The sequence below is a fragment of the Cebus imitator genome, unplaced genomic scaffold, assembly GCF_001604975.1.
Source record: "Cebus imitator isolate Cc_AM_T3 unplaced genomic scaffold, Cebus_imitator-1.0 Scaffold189, whole genome shotgun sequence".
Taxonomy (NCBI): domain Eukaryota; kingdom Metazoa; phylum Chordata; class Mammalia; order Primates; family Cebidae; genus Cebus; species Cebus imitator.
The window spans coordinates 1,553,040-1,578,495 of NW_016107504.1; the positions used below are offsets into that span (position 1 = coordinate 1,553,040).

At 37.4% G+C, this 25,456-nt stretch overlaps 1 protein-coding gene across 5 annotated transcripts in view; it reads left to right on the top strand.

Annotated features, from left to right (window-relative positions):
- Positions 1-23,913, top strand: part of MID2 (midline 2) — a 94,685-nt gene extending 70,772 nt beyond the window's left edge. For 3 of the 5 annotated variants that reach the window (XM_017546462.2, XM_017546459.1, XM_017546461.1), the window contains 5 exons: positions 9,009-9,136; positions 9,925-10,158; positions 17,019-17,180; positions 18,415-18,622; positions 18,988-23,913. In XM_017546462.2, the coding sequence (XP_017401951.1) occupies positions 9,009-9,136; positions 9,925-10,158; positions 17,019-17,180; positions 18,415-18,622; positions 18,988-19,390 (1,135 nt within the window). In that variant the 3' untranslated portion in view covers positions 19,391-23,913. The remainder of the gene's footprint in view (positions 1-9,008; positions 9,137-9,924; positions 10,159-17,018; positions 17,181-18,414; positions 18,623-18,987) is intronic. The other 2 variants (XM_037744947.1, XM_017546460.1) reach the window with 1 other exon arrangement.
- The last annotated feature ends 1,543 nt before the right edge of the window (positions 23,914-25,456 follow it).

Consider the following 25,456-nt stretch of genomic DNA (forward strand, 5'->3'; position numbering starts at 1 on the left):
CAGCCTCCTGAAGCGTTGGGATTATAGGCGTGAGCCAACGGCCCCAGCCAACAACTCTTTTTTTCTTCAAATACATATATACTTCAAGTTCATTGAGTTGGCTAAGCCCTGACTCCTATAGTTTCTTCCTACCTACCAGCTATTTCCTGCCTTCACTTCTTTCTTTAGCCTATTTAGGCTCTGTGATTTCTCACTTCAGGTACTGTACTCTCTTTTCAGTATTCTCAATCTCCTTGCCCCATTATCCTTTTAGCATACCAACCTGATAAAATCCCAACCCTGAATCAGTCCCACCTTTTCCATTCCTATATTTGAATTGCAGCATCCTACTGGAGAAAATCACATAACCAAAGAGGTCGGTACTACTGCATCACAAATTTATGGCTTCTAGATCTCACCTGCGCCTTCAGTGCTGACCTGAAATCCTTCTGCATTGCTTTGGTTAGCTTTCTTTTTAACTTGTCATCATAATGGCTATTTCAAATCTTTTGTACTTATCTCAAAATTCCAACTCTGCCAATTTTCTGCTTGTGATCAGTAAGTGCCTTCCTATTTTACAAAGAATAATAAGTGTGAAATAATGAATTCAACTTCTCACATCAAACTGCTGAACACATTTGGGTCCACATCCATTACTTCTGCCTTCCTTCTGGATAAAATGGAAGAGATATCTTTTCATTTGTGCTTTGGCCAAATGCCCTCTTTTTTCCATAACTTTAATTTATCCCTCTCTATAGTTGAATTCACATCCATTTTAAACCCACTCATGTCTCTCCTACCTAAAACCAACCAATCAACCAACCAAACAAAAAACAAAAAATCCCATGACTTTCCTCTACTTCATATCCCCTCCAGTCATCACCCTGTCCCTCTCCTTCCTGCACAGCAAACTTCTTAAATGACTTTACATTTCTTCGCCACTAATTTACTCTTATGAAATATTTAAAATGTATTTATATCAAAGTAATACCTTGCACAAACTAGGAAAGTAAAATATTACTATAGTCATATTGTAAGAAATAGCAATCTCCTCCTCATTCTGAATGTCTGCTATCTGATAACACTGTTATCAATAGAGTGCTTACTTTGTACTGGGCATTATTTTAAGCCTTTATAAGTATTAACTCACTTAATCCTTACAACTTTATGAGGTAGATACTACTTTTATCCCCATTTTATAAATAAGAGAATAATGTTCAGAGAGGTTAAATGACTTGCTTACAATTGTCCAAGTAGTAAAGGGCAGAGGCAAGATTCAAATTTAGGGAGTCTAGTGCCACAGTCTACATTTTTACAGCAAAGCCAAGCAATTTCAACTCTATCAGGTGTTTTTATCGGCATGACCTTACATTTCTAAATAACATCCTTACATTAGTAGTATTAATTTTTTTTCAACTTTAGACATTATCAATTAACTTCTGCAAATTTGGACATTTTTTTTCTGCCATTACTTCTACAAATATTTTTTATGCCACTTATTTCCTCTCTATTGGGGATTCCACTGCATGTATTTTTGGCTGCCTGAAATTGTCCTATAGCTCACTGATGCTCTATTTTTGTTTTTCAGTCTTTTTTTTTTTTTTTTTTGCCATTGTGAAAACACATGAAAGTGTGTTTCATTTTGGATAGCTTCTATTAATATATCTTCAAGTTCACTAGCCTTTTCTTCTGTGCTACCTAATTGGCTGTTAACACCTCCAGTGTATTTTCCATCTTAGATATTATAGCTTTCATCTCTAGAAGTTTGATTTGGGTCTTTAAAAAAATGTATTCCATATCTCAAGATATTCAGGCTGGGTGTGGTGGCTCACACCTTTAATCCCAGCACTCTGGGAGGCTGAGGTGGGAGGATTGCTTGAGACCAGCCTGGACAACATAGTGAGATTCCATCTCCACTAAAAACGAAAAAATAGCTGCATGTGGTGACATATACCTGTAGTCCTAGCTACTTGGGAGGCTGAGGCAAGATGATCTTCTCAGCCCAGGAGTTCAAGGGTACAGTGACCCATGACGGTGCCACTGCACTCTAGCCTGAACAACAGAACAAGCCCTTGATTCTAAAAACAAAAAAAGATATTTAATCTTTCCTCTAGCTTTCTGAACATATGGAATACAGCTATAATAACTGATTTTATGTCCTCGCTTTCTAATTCTAATACCCGTGTCATATCTGGGTCAATTTCGATTGGTTGCCTTTTCTTCTTATCATGGATTCTATTTTCTTGATTTTTTTGCCTATCAGGTAATTTTTTACTGGATGTCAGACTTTGTTAATTTTCTCTTTTGGGATGCTGTATATTTTTTTATTCCTATAAATATTCTCAAACTTTGTTTTGAGACACGGTTAAGTTACTTGAAAACAGCTTGATCCTTTCAAGTCTTGATTTTCAGATTTGATAGGTGAGATCAGAGCAATGTTTAGTCTAGAGACAATTTTTTCCCCACTACTGAGGCAAACCCTTCTGAGAACTCTATCCAACGTCCTGTGAGTCATGAGATTTTCCAGTTTAGCTGGTAGGAACAGACACTATTGCTAGCCCTATGTGAGCACCAGGGATTTTTCCCTCTTATCTTTCTGGGTGGCTCTTTCCCTAGCATTGTGTAGTTTCCTCGCATGCATTTGTTGACCAGTATTCTGTTGAATACTAGAGGGAAACTCTCTGAAGGTCTCTAGAATTCTTTCTACAGCTTTTTCCTCTCTGATACTATGTCCTGTGAACGCCAGCCAAATTCATCCACTTGGATCCTCAGCTCTGTCTCCTTAATTTTAGGGAATTCATGGGGCTCTGCTTGGATTTTCCCTTCCTGTACCACTTTATTCCCTTAAGTTTTCCAAACAACCTCTCTTGTAGTTTCTTAAGAAAGAGTACATGGGAAGTAAATTTTCAAGAACTTTTTGCCTAAAAATATTTTAAGTTCATTTTCACACTTGATAGGTTAGAAATAAATTTTAAAATCCAGAAACTTGAAAAAAGTTAATATTACTTCTAATTGACAAATAATAGTTGTATACATTAATGGGGTGCAATGTGATGTTTTGATATGTGCATACAATGTGGAATGACTAATTGAAGCAATTAACATATCCATTACCTCACTTACCATTTTTTTGTGTTCAGCCATTGAGATTTACTCTTTTAGCTATTTTGAAACATACAATATATTATTATTGATTATAGTCACACTGCTGTACAATAGATTCAGAAGCGTATTCCTCCTAACTGAAACTTTATACTATTTGATCAACAACTCCGCATTCCCTCCTGCTCCTATCAGCCTCTGGCAACACCATTCTACTCTCTACTTCTATGAGTTTGACTTTCTCAGATTCCACCTATGTGTGAGATCGTATGGTATTTGTCTTTCTGTGCCTGGCTGATTTTACTTAGAATATGTCCTCCAGGTTCATTTATGCTGTTGCAGATAACAGGATTTATTCTCTTTTTCGTGACTGAATAGTATTTCACTATGTATCTATACCATATTTTTTTTATCCATTCATCCATTGATAGAAACTTAGGTAGATTCCGTATCTTGGCTATTCTGAATAATGCTTCAGTGAACATGGGAATGCGAGTATTTCTTTGACATATTGATTTCAACTTCTTTGGATATATACCCAATAGTGGGATTGCTGGATCCTACAGTAGTTGTATTTTTAGTTTTTTGAGGAAGCTCCATACCGTTTGTCATAATGGCTGACGAATTTACATTCCCACTAACAGTGTATAAGGGTTCCCTTTTCTCTACATCCTCACCAACACTTGCCTTTCCTCTTCTTAGTAATAGCCATTACAATCTAGAAGCTTTAAAGATCTTATCTTTAACCCAGTTTTTCTGAAATTTCACCGAGATTTGCCTTGGTTGTGGACCTCTCCCTTCCCCTCCTCCTCCTCGTCTCTTTCTTTCTTTTATGGAGTCTTGCTCTGTCACCCAGACCAGAGTGCAGCAGCACGATGTCAGCTCACTGCAACCTCTGCCTCCCAGATTCAAGTGATTCTCCTGCCTCAGCCTCCCAAGTAGCTGGGACTACAGGTGCGCGCCACTACGCCCAGCTAATTTTGGTATTTTTAGTAGAGATGAGGTTTCACCATGTTGGCCAGGCTGTTCTCAAACTCCTAAACTCAAGTGATCTGCTCACCTTGGCCTCCCAAAGTGCTGGGATTACAGGTGTGAGCCACCGTGCCTGGCAGGTTGTGGACTTTTTATCATTCATTTTTGCTGGGCACTCTGTCTTTCTAATCTAAAGACTGGTGACCTCTAGTTCTGAGAAGTGTTCTTGTATTATTTGCTAATAATTTCCTCCCCTTTATTCTTTCTTTTCTTTGTTTATGGACTCTAATTAGTGAACTGTTGGGCATCCTAGACTTTTTTGTCTAATTTTATCTTTTCCATTTTCTATGACTTTGTCTTCTGGTTTTACTAAGATATTTCCTTAATTTTTCATTAAATCCTTTTATTGAAATTTTAATTTCAGCATTCCTATTTTTATTCACAAGAGCTCATCCTTGATCCTTGTTTCTTTTTTAGAATTCTGTTTTTGCTTTGTGGATACAAACTATTTGGTTTTCTTCCCGAGAGAATTATTTTAAAAAGTTTGCCTCTAAACCCTGCATTGTCTGGGTTTCTTCCCAGTTCCTTTTCTACGTTAGTTTAAATTGCAGTCTTTTCCTAAATATCTGGTAAACTTATGGCTGTGTATTTGAATTTAAGCACTAAAAGATGACTGGAAACTCTTAATGGATGGGAATAATTTATTGCTTAGTGAACTTTGCTGTAGGATTATAAGGCAAGTGCCAACTTTTTACTGAGGGACTCTCAAGTGTCAGTTTTGTAGGTCTTTTCTCTCGGGTCAGTTTCCCTTGGATGGAAACCTCCAATCTCCTGCTTTTAGTTGGTGGTGCAGCAGTGTGGAGGGTATAAGCCTGGCTGCCAGCATTCTGGGAGCCAAGGAGGGAAAGGAGCTGAGAGTTTTAAGACTGCCTTTAGTATAATATCAAAGCTTCGCAGAAAGTAAACCTCACATATCCTGCCAGAATGAGGGAAGGGTGGTCTCTGGTTTAGTGTGCGTGGATCTGGGGATCTAGTTGTTCCTCATGCAAACTTTCAACTTTCTGTGTTACTAAATCAACTTGATGTTGTTGGCTTCCTGATCTAGCTTTCTCTGGTCTGTTGTTGGTTACCACACATTCATCCCTTTCTAGCTTCCAAACATTTGTTGACAATCTTTTACTTGTTGGCATCTCTTTTCCATTCTCTTTGTCTTTGTGGGTTTATGACATTTCATTCTTTGACTGTTATTTCGGTGAGATTTCATGAAAGCAAAAATAAAACATATATTCAAACCACTATGTTTAATAATCTCTACTCTTCAACCCTCTGAAATGTTTTCTTCCACTACCACACCATTGACAGTGTTCTTTTTAAGGTCACTAAATATGATAGACACCCCTTTGTTTCATCTTACTTGATCTCTTAATAGCATTTGTCCTCCTGATCATTTTTACTTGAAATTTCTCTGCCTTTAGCTTCCATGAACACTCCTGGTTTTCTTTCTATCTGCTTATTCTTGTTTTGTTTTGCCTTTGTGAGCAATTTTTCCTTGACCTATTCTTTTAATGCTGTTGTTCTTTGTGATTCTGTCTTAGGTTATTCTCTTCTCTCATTATAGAGTCTCCTTACTGCAAACTCATTGGTTCCTAGGGCTTCAATTACCATCTAGATGGTTATGATTCCCAACTGTCTATCTGAATCTTCTTTTCACAGGCTCAAGTATAACCTGAGGTGTACGTGGAATAGATGGCTATCTATGTAGTATGACTTGAGAATCATCTACCCAACTTCAGTACTGGTCTCACACAGGGTCTGAAATTCTCCTCCACCATTATGCATTGTATTGTGTTAAGGCACCATGACTTCAGTTAAAACGAAATTTTAGCTGGGAAAGGTATGCCTTTCTCCCTACAAATGACACCTTATAATATTTGTAATAAAGACCAGGGCCTTGAGAGACTGCCACAAGATAGCTAACGTTGTCTTTTGCTTAAATGAAAAAACACAGACACTCAGATACACACACATGCACATATCCCACCATGTCACTTGTAACCCATTCTTAACCTTTCAGCCACCGTTAACATTTAGGAATATAGTATTCCAACATTTCTATTTAGATGTATTTCACAAGCATGATATCATGCTACATAAACTATATCATACTCTACATTTGAAACAATATATCACAAACTTTTCTTTATAGCATTGGATATTATTATAAAACCTGATTTCCAATGGCTTCATGTTATTTTGTCTTTTGATATATAGTACATTACTTAACTTAGTCTCCATTGTTAGACAGTTAGGCTACATATGGTGTGTTGAGTGCCCTTGTAGTTGTATCTTGGTATACATCTCAATTATTTCCATAATAAAAAAATTCTATGAAATAGAACTGTGGTGTCAAAGATTTATATTTTAAACTATTTTGAAATTTAATGCTAAATTGGCCTTCTAAATATGTATCAATTTCAATCCTAATACAAATATGTAGGCATTATTGAATACAGGTATAAAAGCTCCTATGCTGTCATTTGTTTGTAATTTAAATGCTATCTCATTTTAATTTACATTTCTTTGATTTCTCATATAGTTAGACTTTTTAATATATTTCTTGGCCATTTGTTTTCATGCATTGTGAATTAACCTTTTTTGTTTTATTTGCCTATATTCATGCTCATTCCAAGAAACTTTAAAATCTGGTTTCTTTGCCTCCAATTTGGCCCCTTTCCAATCCCTCCACTGAAACCATAGTACTCTTCCTGAAACATGAATTTCAGCATATTACTTCCCCACCTAAAATGCTTAGTGACTACCATCATTCTTAGGATAAAATCCAACATTTGTAACATGACCTACAAGGTCCTGCCTGACCATCTCATTCTGCAGGCTTCAAGCAAGAGAGAACACACACACATCCACATAGTCTTTGCTTAGTTAATTCTTACTCATTATGTAGGTCATTGGTTAAAATTGACTTCCTCAGGGGAGATTTCCCTTAGATCCCAAGTCTTTTCAGATAACTCCTGTGTACACTCTACTCCCTTTGTAGCAGCAGTTCTATTGCCCATGTATTGTCTTTCTCCTCCATAATGTCTGAGCTCTTGAGGGCAAGAACCACAACAAACTTGTTCAACTTGTGTATCTCCAGTACCCAGTACAGTATCTGGCACATTAGTTTTGCTTAGTAAATATTGGATAGATGGATGGAGGAAATAAAGAAGATTGGAAAGGCCAGAAATTAATTCCATGAGCTAATTTTCTGGATTAACTGTTACAGGTTATTGTCTCCTTATTCACCAAATCCTGGAAGACTGGCTATTCAATGTGAGACCTAATGATTGTATTGAGCTAGTCTTTCATTTGGCCTGTAGTTTATCCCTGAAACATCTCTATTTTCAGAAACAAGAGATATAGTTGGTAGATGTGTAGCAGGGTATATGTACATGAGGATATGTATTTTTCAGTTCCTCATTCCCTTTACAACTAGTTCACTATAAAAGTTTCCTCTCTGGTCTTCCTACATTCAACGCCTTTTCTTTCTCCTCTAACCTACATATTGTTGCCAAGTAATTTTTTCTTTCCACACCATCATTTACATGTTCAAGGATCTTCATTGGTTCTAATTTAGAAGATCTGGCACAGAACTAAAACATGTAGAGTTTTGCAAAATTCCTCCAGATAATTCTGATGTGTAACGATGGCTAAGAATTGCTGAAGTATGTAAAATATACCTCAATTTTCTGAAGAAAAGAACAGTCTAAATGGTTAAGGGTATAGAATTTAGAATCAGATGGATATGGGCTCAATTATATTTCTGACTCTTACTGGTTGTGTGATCTTACACAAGTTACTTAGCATTTCAATGTGTCAACTTTCTCATTTGCAAAATGAAAATAACATCTACTAAATAGGGTTATGGTAAAGAGTAAATTAGATAATGTATGTAAAGTGAATGCACAGTGCATTGTATATACTAAGCACTCAACAAATGTTAGCAGTTATTTTGTTGTTAGTCATTCAATTGTTCATTCATCAATTATTCTTTCACTATGTGTTAAACGCTGTGTTAGGGGCTAGGAAGATATTAAGGGGTACAAAAATATGAACCCTGCTCTTGAGACTCTTAGAATTAGTTGGGAAGATAAAACTATCATAGCACTATACAATTGGAGGATAATAAATTGAAATATAAATATTATAAACAATCACATAGGCTGGGCACAGTGGCTCATGCTTTTAATCCCAGCACTTTGGGAGGCTGAGGTGTATGGATCACGTGAGGTCAAGAGTTTGAGGCCAGCCTAACCAGCATGGCGAAATCCCGCCTCCACTAAAAATATAAAAATTAATTGGGCTTGCTGGCGGGCGCCTGTCAGCCCAGCTAGGGAGGCTGAGACATGAGAATCGCTTGAACCTGGAAGGGGGTCGGGGAGGTGGAGATTGCAGTGAGCTGAGATGGCACCACTGCACTCCAGCCTGGGTGACAGAGCAAGACTCCGTCTCAAAAAAAAAAAAAAATCACATAAAGGATATATTTAGGGAAGGTGTTAACCTAGCATGCTGGCTTGCTGACTAGCATAAACAAAAAAGAAAAATATCTTTCAAAGTGTTCTTACCAAGCCTTTAAAGGTCAAGTTTTGATGCTGCCTGCCAGATGGAAAATGATGCAGAGGAGAAAACATCCTGTATTTACTTCTCAAAATTAAGACCGGATGGGGGAGTGTGTTTGAGGGGTGAACATATGTGAATAAATATGGTATAGCTCTTCATTGGTTCCTGATTATTAAAATTTAAATGGTTTCCATTGGAAAGGCACAGATACGGTATTTTCACTTAATAAATCAAGCCTTGCAAGTCATTTATTTTCACCTTGTTAAACCAGAAATCAAACACTGGATGAAGGTTGCAACCTATTTTGATGTATATTGATGTACTTTTCTCTTTTTCAGGGTCGCTATGGCAACTGCATCTTCTCAAGTTCTGATTCCAGACATCAATTTTAATGATGCCTTTGAAAACTTTGCTTTAGATTTTTCCAGAGAAAAGAAACTGCTTGAGGGGCTAGATTATTTAACAGGTGTGAAAATACTGTGCTTTCCTTCCCATTTTTTTTTTCTGGTATGCTTTTACTTAAAAATAATTTGAAAAGGACAATATAATGAAAATGTTTTATAATTTTTAAAATGATGCATGTAAATTTTCAGACAAAACATATTTTAGTTCATGTAACAGAAAAAAAGATGATTTATGATTTGTTAACTATTTCTAGGGTCAGAATGGGTATACCATCTATACTTAAGAGTAAAACACAAGAAATTGCTGATAGATTTGTCCTTATAAATCTAAAAGCAATGTATTGTTTCTTGTTATGGGAGTAAACCCAAATGGTTTTAGGGACGGTTAGGAATTAGCAGATCAGGAAGAAAAATGTAAGATATATATATATATATATGTAATCTAAATCTATATATAGAGAGAGATTTATGTCTAAAATATATATAATAAAACTCATTCTGAAATTAAAAATAACAGTAAGTTGAAGACCATTTGTTAAGAAAACCATATAATCACTTTAATGTCTACGTAAGTGTTTATACAGGTGATTAGACAGCTGGGGCAATCATCACAAAAATTTAGGTTTAGGTTTATAGCTTTGCCTAAAATATTTTCATTGTAGCAAAAGTGGTTTTAGAGAGCTTGAGGTCTCAGCATTTTGCTTCATGTTGTATGTTTCATGCAATCCAAAGCTTCTATATTAAGAAAACCACCTCTTCAAGAGATGTTGGGTTAGGCAGGAAGAGTACAATTGTAAAATTCCAGAAGAGGCTGTGCTTTCCTTATTTTCTTTTCCACCTTTCCTTACAGCCCCAAACCCACCATCTATCCGAGAAGAACTCTGTACTGCCTCCCATGACACCATTACAGTCCACTGGATCTCGGATGATGAGTTCAGCATCAGCTCCTATGAGCTTCAGTACACCATATTCACTGGCCAGGCTAACTTCATCAGTAAGTCATGGTGTAGTTGGGGCCTGTGGCCAGAGATAAGGAAATGTAAGGAAGCAGTAAGCTGCTCAAGATTGGCCGGGGCGCCACGAGGCAAGTGTTTGTAAGACATGTTAGGTTGTTTAGTATAGTGTTTCATAGACAGTGTAAGCTTCCCAGGGCGTTACAAAGACGTTACTGATGGGTAACAAGCAAGTTGTATATTTTCTTGCTGGGCAGTTACTGGGGCCATTCCCATTCACTTATGTAGCCCTTAGCCTTTCCTCGATTAATCCATGTCATTCCACTTTCCCAAGGAGAGTACCACTTGGTACTTGTTCCAGGGTAGTTAAGCCACCATCATTGCTGGTTCTGTGTGTGTGAACATCTCTCTCCTTGACTCTTCTACCACTTCATTATCATGGTAAAATACATTACGTTCAAAGACTTTTCCTTTACCAAACGCACCTATATTAGTGAATATGGTGACAAGCCTCCTGCCTCTGTCACTCTTCCCTTTACTTCTTCTTTTACACCAAGAATTATGCTAAATATGAAAACATGTCAGTGTGCCACAAAATAAAAGAAGTTAACAAAGTTGTTGTTTAGCTCGCATGTTATGGTTTCGTCTTCTGGTGAACTGGAGCAAGACAAAGCAGAGCAGGAACTTCACTCAATGCAGTCAAGAGGGGATGAGCTGAAAGTTCCCCTCAATGCCCTGGGTTGTAGGGGGGTGGAAACGGAAACAAAAGCAAAATTAAAGCTGGATTCAAGACTGGAACAGATTTCCAACCTAAAATACCATTGCCATAGCTGCAAATTAGTATTTTATCTTTTTGTTCCTGCTTTTGTGTCTGACTTCACAGGCCGACATGAGAGTAGTTTTTCTAAGTAAACCCTTCAAATAGGCTTCCTTTTCCTGTTTTGTGACAAATCTGGGGCAGAATTCTGTATTGTAACAAGTTGGGGTGGGGAGATGAGAGGACATTTGGGGATCAAACTCTAAAAAACACTTGCCTCGTGCAGCTCCAACCTAAGCCACTTGACCCATGTAGCTATGTTCCTGGGTATTTCTTCAGGTTGTGAAGACACAAATTCTAATGCTTCACCAATTTACTTGTCTTTCCTACTCTGGAAAGTCTTAGCGCCAACAACTGTGCTTCTTTTTTCTGATATGGGGAAAGCAGTCATCTCCCAGGAATTAAGAAGTCTGAGAAGTGACAAAGATCTAAAGGTTGTCACCTCTGTTGTCAAGGTTATATAGTCCTTTGTAAAGAAAAGCTTAAAGGATAATTCTTAACAGTGATAGGCTCATAGCATCTTAGAATGGGAATGGACCTTAGAAGTCATCTAGTCTTCTTCCCTCCTGCCAGACATCCAGTAGATAATCATCCTGTCTCTGCTTGAACATTTCCAGTGTTGGGTAGCTCAGTTCTAACAAAACAGCCCATTTGATTTTTGTACAGTTATAAATAATGGCCAGTGCTTCCTTATGAGAGGCTTAACTCTTGCTTTTAATAAATAATAACAACAATAATAATTTGCATGTGTATTATGCTTTGCCATTTACAAATGCTCCCATACATTATCTCATTTAGTCCTCATGGGTGCTTACTTAGCTTTATGAAATAGGTGATATTAACTCTATTATATAGATAAAGAAACTGGAGCTCAAGTTGAGTGAGTTGCCCAAGGTCACAGAACTACAAAATGATGGAGTCAACGTTGCAGCTTGAGCCTGTCAAACTTCAAAGTTTAATGCTCCTTGAAGTAAACCACAGCAACCAGTTAGTCCAAGTTCTGACCTTTTGTGTGTCATTACCAACCTAATCCATCTTTCACATAACATCGCTTCAGATAATTTTAGTTAGTTCCTATGTCCTTCTAAATTTTATCTTTTCCAGGCTAGGAATACTCCTTTCTTTCAATTGCTCCTCATATGGCATGGTTTCAGATCTTTTGTCATCCTAGTATCATTTTTGTAGACACACTCTTGTATATCACTGTGCTTTATAAAATGTTCTGTCAATGAAGTGAATGCAGTACTCCAAAAGTGGTCTGACCACCACAGAGGATAGCTGGATTATTTTTCTTGTGCATTAACTGATGCTCCCTTGCCCTGTACATTTTTTTTCAGCAGTGACTTTGACTACTGACTATTTACTGAGCATATGGTCAACTGAATTTTCTATGTATTCCAAATCGTATTCTTATACAATTGAATGTCTAAAACAGAAACACAAAGCCTTGAATTTATCTCTATCTAGTACATTTTATCTGGTTAGTTCTGACACTTCATTTCAGCATGCTAAAATCCTTTGGGATCCAGATTCTACACTCAAATATTCTTGCTTTCCCTCACAGCCTGCCTTCTATTTCTTCCTCTAGTTATTGATAGAAAAGTTTGTTAGAACAAGGACAAGGGCAGAGACCTGAAGCAAAATTTTGGATGGCAATGAGAAACCATTTTACTAGGAATATAAGTATTTTTGAAGATTCAGTATCCCAATCCTACCTGCCAATCTGGCCTGCTACAGTTGACTGAACCTCCGTTTTGGGAGCTACTTTCCTTTGACGTTTTTTCACATTTTCTTTATCCAGAAATTCCATTCATGTTGGTGAGGATTATTGCCCCCTCACCTTTTCTTTCAGCTTTCTTTCTTGATTTTTAACTTTCTTTCCACCTCTTCTAAGATTTGAAATGATCACAACCAATAAAGTTTCAGATTATGCTATTAGGTGAATGAGAATTCCAACAGATATTTGAGTGTGTTTGTCTTCTGATTGCTGTATTATCTCTCCTCTGTTTTAATTTTGTGTTTTGCATTGCAAAAGCATTAGCCATAAACTCTGTCTAGCCAGGCAGACTATAACATACTACCAGAAAGACATAACTTCTGTTTCCCCACATTTTCACTCTCATGCGAATACTCTCCACCACACATTTACACTCAGGTTCAGGGACTTCCATATTGTAATTTTTCTGTTTTGAACAAGAAGTATACTTCCACTGCCATAATTCAATCATAAGTCTCATCTTACTAAATCTCAGTAATACCTAGAGGATCATATATTTATCTTTTTAAATTTAGAAATGATTTCAAAATTACAGAAAACTTGCAAGTCTAGCACAAAAAACACCCATTTACTCTTTACCCAAATTCACCTACTGTTAATAATTATCCCATTTCCTTTAGCATTTGCTGACATTCCCTGTTTTTTGGAACCATTTTAGAGCAAATTGCATATATCATGATCTTTCACCTCTGAATTCTTTGGTGTATATTTCCTAAGAATAAGAAAATTCTCTTACATAACCACAGTACAATTACCAACTTTAAGAAATTTAACATTGATGCAATACTTTATCTAAACTACCATTCATATTCCAGTTTTTAACATTTGACCAAATAATATTCTTTATGACATATAAAGAGCCCAATATTGTCCGTCATAGTTTAGGGTCAGGTATTACATTTAATTGTCATATCTCTTTAGCCTCTTTTAATCTGGAACATTTGCTCAGCTTTTCTTTGTCTTTAATAACATTGACATTTTACAAAAAGTGTTCCTTTAAGTCTTTATTATACTTCATTATACTCTTCCTTATTTTGATTATTTTTCTGAAGTTTTCTCATGATTATATTCAGCAGTACAGTTCTTTCTTAGCATATAATATCTGGAGGCACATGATGTCCACTTGCCTTCATTGGTGATTCTAATTTTGATCACCTAGTAAAGATGTTGTCTGATTTATTCACTGTAGTAACTACTTTTTCTTTTGCCACTAATAATCAATCTGTGTGGTATACTTTAAAACCATAAAAATATCCTGCTTCTTCATCAAACCATCTCATCTACCCCCACCCTTGTTTAGTATCAGTTGATGATTATTGCCTGAGTCAATCATTAATATGATGATTGCAAAATGATGATTTTCTAGTTGAGTGCTCCCTCCCACATTTTCAAGTTAGCACTTGGCGTTCTATTATAAGCAAGAGCCCCACTCTCCATTTCCTCCCACTTGTTTATTTATCAGTATGGACTGATGAATTCTCATTTTTCAATTGTTTATAATTCTTTACTGCCCTTACTTGAGTTGGTGTTCAAATTGTCCAGATTTAGCCACTAGGAGCCTTTCAAGGTGATTCCTGGGTCCTTATGATATTACCACATCATTTTCTTGAGCACTTCCCTACTTTTTGGCATAACAAAATATTCTAGGCTCATTTTGACCTTATTCTGTCCCAGCCTTGAAATCGGCCATTTTTTGCCAAGGTACCCTGGTTTCTCTTAGTGGGACAATATTAGAGACCAAGACCTGAGTGCTAGATATGCTAGATATACACACAGTCATCCATATATGTAAGCATATGCACACACATATAATATATATGCATATATCCTTCATATATGTATAGTTTAGGCATCATGAGTTTGCATCAATACCTTCAATTCCAGCCCATCCCCACAGGTTCTTTCCTGCCTTTCTCCATTCTGTATTTGTATGCTCCTTCTTCCACAGTATGAACCCTGGCTCCCAACATCAACACATGTGCTCATTTGCTCAATCTCGTAATATATATCAAAAATAGTTTCTGAATTGCTTTGTCATGCCACTGCAAAAACAAACTGGTTAACAATACTTCAGGATTTGTTTGAGTTTCTCCTCCCACCCCCACCACGTTGTGCTGTTCATCTGAAATGTAGTTGAGTTTGTTTCAGTTTGCCTTCAGTTTTAGTCCCCAGCTTTCCCATCTGTATTGATTTAATTTTAATTTTTTGAATTTGTAAAACAATGTGTTTCCCAAAGAGAATGCTATACAAAAAGGTACATTCAGAGAAATGTCATTTCCTCCCATATCCTTTTAATCCTATTCCTCCACCCCTACCCCTTGCAGGTAACCAACTTCATGAATTTTTGATTTATCTTTCCTGTTTTTATTGTTGTTGCTTTGTAAATTCAAACAAATATATGCATGTTTTCTTATTTTTCTTTCTCTCAAAAAAGTAGTGTACTGCATATATACTACATGTACATATTTTGGAATTGGAATTTGTTTTTTTTCAATTGACAATATTTCCTTGAAATCACTCTATGTCAGTTCATAGAGATATTTCCCTCATTCTTTTTTCACAACTGCATAGTACTTCATTGTGAAGTTTGTCTTTGTATTGTTGGGTGTGTATCTGGAAGATCATATATTTTCCTCTTTGCATTAAGATTTTGTGTGCAGCTTATGATTCATACTATGTATTGGTAACATAGACAAGGCCTCAAACATTGCTCCTAGCCTTTTAATCCATACTGTCTTTTCATTATAATCACTGGGCACCTCCACCAATTCTTCTTCTTCTTTCTCCAGCATATCTGTTTGCCCTCCATTATGTTTCTTTTTCTAATTTTAATTTAGGCTCTTCAATTTCCCCTCAGATTAATTATAAACCCTTTTGATCAGATCTCTTGCAAAACACTCATGATTTACTACTTTCGGTTTTCAACCTCACTAAATCTTGTACTAGAGTTGCATAGAAATGACTGAATTCACTGTTTATTTTCCTTGCCCTTCCCTTTCTACCCTCCAGTAGAACTGTGGCTAAAAAGTGGTAAACTAACTGAAAAGAAGATAACAGTAGAGAGAAGTCTAGATAATCCACAAATTAGAATGTTGGTTTTCCTTTTGCTGAAAGCTTACCAAATATATGTTTTAATTATGTACATTTCTCCTGTTTAAGAACATGTTTGCAGTCTAAAAACTATCAAAAGCAGAAGCCTAGTTCTCTTATCCCTTCCTCTACTTGGAAGGGAGGAAGATTCCAGATAACGATATGTTTTTGGCCAGGCGCAGTGGCTCACGCCTGTAATCCCAGCACTTTGGGAGGCCAAGGCGGGCATATCACGAAGTCAAGAAATCGAGACCATCCTGGCCAATATGGTGAAACCCCGTCTCTACTACAAATACAAAAATTAGTTGGATGTGGTGGTGCATGCCTGTAGTCCCTGTTACTCGGGAGGCTGAGGCAGGAGAATCACTTGAATCCGGGAGGTAGAGATTGCAGTGAGCTGAGATTGCAACACTGCATTCCAGCCTGGGCAACAGAGCAAGACGCCATCTCAAAAACAAACAAACAAAAAATCCAAATGTTCCTGGACCACCCATCCTAAAATGAAAATGGGAATCACGCAACAGAGTGTGTTGTGTAAAAGTGGGAAGATGATAGCATGTTTTGGTTATCATCTCATCTCTTTGGCTTCCCTATGGCACTGTGGAGCCAAGCTAGTTTTGGAAGTAAGGTTGAGGAAGGAGTAGGAGAGTGGAATCGTAAGCCCTGAGAGCCTCACTACCTTGCCAAGACAAAGGAACATTGTTGTTTGCCCCATGAACTGTGACGTAGTAGAGACAACACTGGGCTAGCATTTAAAAAAATACCAGGGTTCTACTCTCAGCACCATCACTGACTATCTGTGGCCTTGGACAAGTCACTTTTCTTCTCTCAATCCAAGTTTCACATTTGCAAAATAAGGGAAATATAATATCTAGGTGTCCCTTTGGCTGAGTTTCCATGTTTCCGTGCTCTGCACAGAATTGCTCCATCCATGTAAGACCAGTCTCAGCTCTCAGAGGAGTGGACGTTTGGAGTAAATATCCAGAGACTCCATAAGAGTGATGATTCTGTGAATCTATATAGTGGCCATTCCTGTGTTATCTGGCAAAAAATTAAAATAATCTAGCTTTTGCTAGTAGTTGCATTCAATTTCCAGAAGCAAGGAGCCTGGCCTAAGCCTAGTTCTGTGGGAGTAATGAAATAATGGAATCATAAGCCCTGGTTCATCTCATTTTGCCTTCTAAGACTCAAAAGGAAACAAAATAAGTTCACGTTTGAGGGAGTGGCTTATGATGAATTTTCAGTGTGTTTTTCATTCTGTCTCTCTTACCTGCCGGTTAATGTCCTTGTCTTTCCCCATTTTACAGGCCTGTATAATTCAGTAGATAGCTGGATGATTGTGCCCAACATTAAACAGAACCATTACACAGTGCATGGACTCCAGAGCGGGACTCGCTATATCTTCATCGTTAAAGCCATAAACCAAGCAGGCAGTCGGAACAGTGAACCTACCCGACTAAAAACAAACAGTACGTTGTCGTGATTTCAAAAGGAAAGATCAATTTTCTTCTCCATGCCAGGAGAATACACTTAGGCTGAGAAGGCACCCACAGCAGTGCATGAAAAGCAGTGGCAGTGGGTAGAGGAGCTATACTGCTGAGTTTGTACTTTGGGCAAGGAGTTTGTTGGTGCCCATGGAAGATCTGTGGATACAGAGCTATGCACAAAATGACTGGTAGCTTGGGAGGATGTTAGTGAAGAGTTTTCTCTGAACTCCACTCCTTATGTTTAGGGAACAATTTCATAAAAGAGCATTATTTGTGATAATCTATTAAAATCCTACTGCAGAGAAGCCGTATCTGTTAGGAATGCTTTTGACAGCAAATAACAAAAAGTGCAACTAATTTAGCTTAACAAATAGCATTTGTTAGTCGTTTACATGAATAATATATATTTTCTCTCTCACACACACACACGTAGGAAGAAGTTTGAAGGTAGGCAGTTCAGGGCTAGTGCAGCCACTCTGAGATGTCATAAAAGATGCAGGCTCCTTCTCCCTTTGTGCATTGGTTTCTTGCCACATGGCTGCAAGATGCCCACTGCAACTTCCAGATGTCATATTTCCTCTCAAGAGGAAAGAGTTGGTACACATAATGGTTGTCCATTTTTTTCTGGAAAACAGAAACTTTCCTAGAAGTTTCCCCTGCTCTGTCTGACTTATAATTCCATCTGCTTCCATGTTATTAGCCACCCCTAGCAGCAAGGGAGGCTGGGAAATTGAATATTTAGCTTTTCCAGCCTCTATAGCATAAGTTAGTAAGAGAGAAAAAGTTGGGAATGGGTAATGTGTTAGCCAACAGTGTCTTTCACAGAAGCATTCTGTATAAGAAATCTCTCGCCATACCTAGCAACTAACAACTGGTCCCTCAGTAACAATGGTTTTGTCATATGGTTATAAATAATTATCTGTTGTGAATGATCTTACACAATGAGTGTTTTCTCTGATCATTGATGATGGAACAGTCACTCTAACAAAATTGCCTAATTAGGTCGTTTTATGGGAGATTGACCTTTATTCTTATTTTATTGAAAACTCTGGCTTCTGGCCTGTTTTCTTAATAAAATTTAAACAGCAGCCAACTTGCACTGAACCAAGAATGATCATCATATCAAGGATACCCTGGCAGTGATGATGCTGGGGGAAAAGGTAGAATTTTAAGATATTTTATTGTGCTTTTTCTTTTTTTCTACTTTTTTTTTCAGGCCAACCCTTTAAATTAGATCCCAAAATGACTCATAAGAAGTTGAAGATCTCCAATGATGGACTGCAGATGGAGAAGGATGAAAGCTCTCTAAAAAAGAGCCATACCCCAGAGAGGTTTAGTGGCACAGGGTGCTATGGGGCAGCAGGAAATATATTCATTGACAGTGGCTGCCATTACTGGGAGGTGGTCATGGGTTCCTCAACATGGTGAGTGGATCCCATTTTCCTGTTGTTTTCTGTCCTCTGTCATTAGGTTCCTAGGATATTCAATTCTATAGCACAACCATAATACCAGTAACTCAAGGTTAAAAGGTATGTGATGAAAACCACTCCTAGAAAAATTTGCCAGCTTTTAAATAAAATCATGGAAAATATACTGGGCTAGGAGATGGAAATTGTCCCATCACTCTAATTGCCAACTTTTTAAAGCTCTGGTGATATCAGCATTATGAATCTAAATGTAAACTAAGGAATAAACATATATTCTATTTTATATATATTATATATGGTATCTTACACAACTCAGATCATTCTTAAATGTTTATTTCTCTCTCCTCTCCACTGTCTCATAGGTATGCAATTGGCATTGCCTACAAATCAGCTCCAAAGAATGAATGGATTGGCAAGAATGCCTCTTCATGGGTCTTCTCTCGCTGCAATAGTAACTTTGTGGTGAGACATAACAACAAGGAAATGCTGGTGGATGTGCCCCCACAGTTGAAGCGTCTGGGTGTCCTCCTGGATTATGACAACAACATGCTGTCTTTCTATGACCCAGCTAACTCTCTTCATCTTCATACTTTTGATGTGACCTTCATTCTTCCAGTTTGTCCAACATTTACAATCTGGAACAAATCCCTAATGATCCTGTCTGGCTTGCCTGCCCCAGATTTTATTGATTACCCTGAGCGGCAGGAATGCAACTGCAGGCCCCAAGAATCCCCTTATGTTTCTGGGATGAAAACCTGTCATTAAGTTTCTGGAGAGCATGTAATTCACTGGCTCTCTAGTTCAGCAGTCCTTCCCCTCCTACACCTAAGTTAGCGCTCAATATATGAGATACAAATAAAGTTGTTTGAAGCATCCAAAATAACTAGATATTGTAGATTTAATTTTTGTGCATTAAAGCTTGTATTTAAATTAATATATTGAGTTTCTCGGCACAAATTATCTGAGTAGTGTGGGTTCAAGCCATTGGAGAAAAATTTAGAAAATGCCTCTGTTGTCATTGGAGAATTAAAAATTCCCAGTGACTTAAGGATATAAATTATATTGGAAGCAATTAGGGTAATTCTAGTTAAATAATGTGGGAAGATGCCCTGAATAAGGGGCTAGCCAGCTAGAAGTGGGGGTGGTCAGCCTTTCTAATACTGGACAGTTTGGCCATGTAGAATTTTGAACAGTGTCAAATTATCACATATTGTATTTAACTTTTCATGAAAACCTATCTTCAAGGGTTTGTTAGGAAACCCTGAATATGTATATGTAACATACAAAGTGAATATATATATACATCTTATATATATTCACTTGTGTATGTATGTATATGTATATTCACTTTATATATTATGTATACATACACAAAAAATTTTTTTTCCAAACACTAACTTGAACTAGAACAAAAAAATTTTTAATTTGCTTATTTGAGTGAGAAATATACTGGAAGGGAAAATAAGCTACACAATCCATTTTTGTCCCCTAAAGGAAACATCAAAATCAATCAACATTTCTTTCCTCCCTCTATCCATCATTGCCCTCCTCCGTCTTGTCACACACACATACACATGCAACCATGACACAGATAATGGGAAGAGCTCTATTGGATTAGGAAAGATTTGGATATAAGATTGCACAAAAGATGCTGTTGCTGGATAGAAAATTGATCCAGGTAGAAGTGATGCTACCTACGTGAAGATGGCCATCTGAATTGTTAAAAATTCTGTCATAGACTGTTTTAAATGAAAAGTTTTACTATTCCCAAATACATACAGTTATGAGAATTCAGCTTTTAAAAGCTGCACAGTGAAGGCTATTTAGGAGCCTGCTTTACTTAATTAGTAAAAACAGAGTGTTATTGAGGCACCAACTATTCGCACATAACTGTACTTATATTTTCAGATCAAACACTTTTGAAGTACTTAAGATCTTCCTGAAAACAGTTTGTTTTGTTAAATAGGATAAATAATCATTCCTTTTGCAATTTTGTTTGGAGTAGTAATTTGCTCAGCCAATCCCTCCACACAAATGCAGATATAAACCTCATCCCAGTCCTAACCAGTATAGTTGAAGGGAATGGAGCCTTGTGGTCTATGATTTTTTAAATTTCCATTGAAGGGATTGGGGATGTCAGAGAACCAGAGCTTTCTCCTCTACAGGAGTTAAGTTGGCTTCAAGAAGTCTTCTCCTGGGATTTGTGAAAATATTACTGTTGTACAATTACAAAGTGGTAGCTGTAACAACTCCCCCAGATTGGAGGCTTGAAATGTCAAAAGTCTTCCCGTCCTCCTTTCCCCTGGCTTGGTAGATGCTCATTTATTAATTCATTCAATAAAATACTTGATGCCAGGTACCAAAATACTGCCATGGGTGGGCACATATTAATAAAATACCCTACCTGCTGCCAAATGGCTTACTATTCTGTGGAAGAAACAAAGTATATAATCCTCCCCAATAACAATTGTGTATTGTTTGTTCACTAAATGTGGAAGGCAAGACTGATGCAGACACAGAAGGAAGGCTCAAAAATATATATCTAGTGGCAACATTCTTTTTTTGGTTTTAAAGACCATATGTACTTACTGTTAATCAGGAAATGAGCTACCTCAGTAAAATTCATCAGTGCTGGCAAATATCTTGCTGTAGGGGAAAGCTCATAACCTTTGGATTTAAATGATCCTAGTTTCTCTACCATTTATTAGCGGCGTGACCTAGGACAAGTACTTCACTTCTCAGGGCCTCTGTTTCCTCCTCTGTAACATAATGTCTACTTCACAAGGCTGTTTCAAAGGTTAAAAAAAGATAGGATGTGTAAACTCTGTAGCTCAGCGCCTGGCATTTGCTAAGTGTGCCATAAATATTAATCTCTTTCACTACCTCCAGCTCCAATACAGCATAGCAGTGCTGTAAAATGTGTGTCCTTCATTTCTCAGTTACCTTTGTCTCTTCCCTAGGGCCTATCCTCAAATTCTTAACAAAAAAATGATTTTTCCCCTTCATGAAACTTTTCACTAGTTCCCTTAGCACCCAGTGGAAGGTCCCAACCCCTTAGTTTGGCTTTTCATGTCCCTGTTTGCTTACACAGCTTCATCTTTTACCACTTTCCCCCTCACATTGATTAAGCTAGCCAAGTTTAACTATTTACACAAGTTATTCTCTGGTCCTGCAGCAGAAACATGATTAAAAATTTTAATGCCCAGAGTAAACAACAGAAATTTCTCTTAAAGGAATAGTGTGAAAATGCTGTAAGTACAGAAAATGCAACCTCCATCCCAGTAGTACAATTTCCTTTACCTTGTCCTTGGCTTTCCAAAACTGTTCATTTAATTTGGTGTCTTTTAGATTTTAGTGCCTGGGGACAAAGCTCTAATTTCCCCTTCCTACTTTCGACTCTATCCTGGACTACCTTTCCTCACCTCTATCTCTCTCAACCAAACTAACTCTTTATTCCCTAGACTGGATGATGCATCCCTCTTTGGAGCTCCCATGACACCTCCAACATCCCCCTCTCTCAGCAATAATCACGTTATATAGCAGTGTGGCTTTCAACATGGTCCTCACACCACCTATGTTAGAATCACTTTTCATGTTTATTAAAACAATTGATTTTTGAACCCCACTCCTGACCTAATGCCTGAGAACATAGGCAGGAATTTACATTTTTGACAAGCTCCTCATGATTCTGATGCACATAAAATTTTAATGTATAGTCATCTTCCCTACTAGACTGAACACTTTGAGGGGAAGGACTGTGTCTTTTGTTATTGTTATATTTTTAATACTTGGCACAGTGTCTGGAACATTAGCTTGGCTAATGTTTATTGAATGAATGTACGAATGAAAAAATGAATTATGAAAGTTTCCCTCTTGTACTCTGATCCCCATAGTGATGTTTGTTACTTCCTGGGCAGAAAAGCTTGGTTACTACTCCATTCGAGTTGTATTGATACTATTTTGCAAAGGTAACAAGGCTCCTACATAATAAATGAGCACTGTCCTCCTCAAAAACTCTTTGGCAGTTGTCTTGGGGAATTGTCTTTGGAGCACATGGCACCATTCTTTTCAATAACATTTCAATCTTGTCAAACTTTGTTCTTTGAAGGTGGATTTAAATTTTGATTATAGCCAAAAACCACTCAGAGCTAAGTCTACTCAGTAAAGTGGAGAATTAAACTGGGTTTGGAGTAAGCAATGAAGTTTGACTCTGAAGTCCCAACTTCTGAGTCAAACAGTGAAAAATGGCTTCTAAGATACAACACGGTGACAAAGTATTCAGTGGGGGTGTGATGGACCCCAGATATTTATTTTAGATAACTTGGCTTTTATAGAATCCTGGCAATGCCATGGACCTTAAGAGAAGTAATTGGCTACCTCTAGCTAAACCCAGTTGGACAAAGAGAATAGGACCTGTGTTTAACATTTTCAAAGAAGGTGACTCTATAAACTTTTGTTGTTGCTCTACTTGATCTGTTCTCCACAACCTTTTCTGCCAGAAGATTATTTTATGTCTGCAATTTATGCTTGTTTCCACTTTTTATATTGTCTTATTGAAGAAAGCACAAAAAAATCAAACTAAAGTTAAGCCTGTTTAGAGAATATGAAAGAAATTTTGATGCCACATTGAGGTTGTGGCTACTTGTAAGTAAGGGTAACTGCATCTGGATGTGTTTTTATTATACAATTCTACATGAATCTTTGGATGCAGTGAAATTCAGATTGCAGCAAAATCACGTATACATTCTTTTCAGCTAAAACACACTAGGTGAATTTTCTAAACTTCCATGGTTTACATATTAATATATGACTACCAAGATGGAGCATGGATGGACTTTTGAATAAAATCAAATATTTGATACCGCCTCCTTCAAGGAATGAAGAATGTCAGGCAGGTAGGTAAGAACCACTCCTACATTTATTTCTAGCTCCTGAAGCCAACTGCAGCCTTGGAGCCATGGGCTGTATTTGACTGTATATTACAGGTTGGCCAGACTGATTGCCATCAGGTCAGGCAAAACTGCCTTTTATGGTGTAGTCTGCCAGCTTCAGACATATGCTGTGTTGTTGTTATTGGCTAGACTATTTATTAGACTATTGTTGGACTATTTTTTATCAAATGCTTTACCCCACGCCTGTTTGTATTGGGAGCTCTGGACCAATAGTGTCTCTCCTAGTGACAGAAATATGAACATCTGTGGATTACACAGCCTCATCCCTCTCTACAATAACCCAGCCCATCCGAAATGCTATATTATGAATTAAATAAATATATATGTATTCATGAATTCTTGGTTGTCTCTTGCTGGAGTTTAATTGGGGTAAGACTAAAAGAAAGATGGCCACAAATTCTCCTGGAATTGGGTAAGTGACTAGGGGAAACCAAGGATTATATAATAGGTAGTGATCTGGAGAGAAAGGACCCAGGGAGTCTGGAGCTCAAAATCCAGTCAAAAAGACTTTGATTTCCGGAGCACGATATAGTCACGAAGACCAAAGAAATGAAGGTATAAGATTCAAAGAAACATGACACATTCAGTTTTAGAGATTGGAGCAGAGGGTGAAAATTAAAGACCAAATAAAATCCCAGTGCTGGAACCCATTGATTAAGATTAGGATAGGACCAGAAGCAAGTGAGCTGATTTACTGTTAAAACGTGGCCTGCAGGAGGAGACTGGGAGGGTTAGGAGGTCCTTCAGGGCTGGAATTGAGCATATTTTAATCATATTTGTAGCGGCACTAAGACTAAAGGGATCATGTGATATGAAGTGAATAAAGCAGGGCAGTCAAGGGCAGCAGCTAGAGAAGTGACTTGAAACAGGTCATCAGACCAGGGGCCTATAAGAATTACAGCCCAAAGGCAAGAGGAGTAAAATATAAAGGAGAAAAGAATTTGGAACATTGTGTGTTTAGTGGTTTAATTGAAGAGCAACCTAGGCAAATATCAAATATGGGATTATTACCCATAGCTAAGATTTTAATATATATTTTTGTGTCTGATGATGTTTGGAAAGCCCATCTTCATTTAATGTGCCAGGACAAAACAGATACAGGATTCTTGATGTTTCCCTACCTGAAAAAATAGAGTTGGTCTCAGAGTTTCAGTGAATCTGAGCCTGTAGTTGGGAGGGAGGTGATCTCAGTTGTGATGGTTAGGAGTAACAGAGATCAAATAGGTTGTTACAAGGTTACTAGAAATGTATATAGCATGATAGCTAATGAGAATGACTCTCTTCTACAATGAATTTCCAGGAATAGAACATCAAGGTGGTTTTCCTCTACTGTTGGGCACAATACACAAATTACAATTGTGACTGATCTTGCCAGGTCATTCAAGCAGTTATTAACCACTAGTTATGTTCCTAGTACTCTTCTCATTTCTGTGGGGAGATATTAAGATGAAAAATATTCCTAACATTTATAATGGAGTACCCATCAATACTGCTTCTCAGATACTTTTACATCTATGAACTCAATGAATTACTAGTGGTAGTTGACAAAGGGAGCATTTAGTAGAGACACCAGAGTGCAAGTGGAAGCTCTTACCACGATCTAGCATGGAAACTTGTACATAGTAGGTGCTTCATAAATGCTGGTTGAATAGAATTAGAATCTGATAAGCAGAATCACAAGTAGGCCTCTTCATACATTGTGAAGTTACGTGAACTTACCAGCACCATGTGTATAAAACCTCTGAGGCATATATTCCTTGTCCAGGATTCCCATGACTGCTTCTTGCCATCGTTCCTTAAGGCCAGGCTCTTTTAAAGGCAACAATTAGAAGAATTAATAAATTAGCTACCAATAATGTGCTAATGGAGGAATATGGGA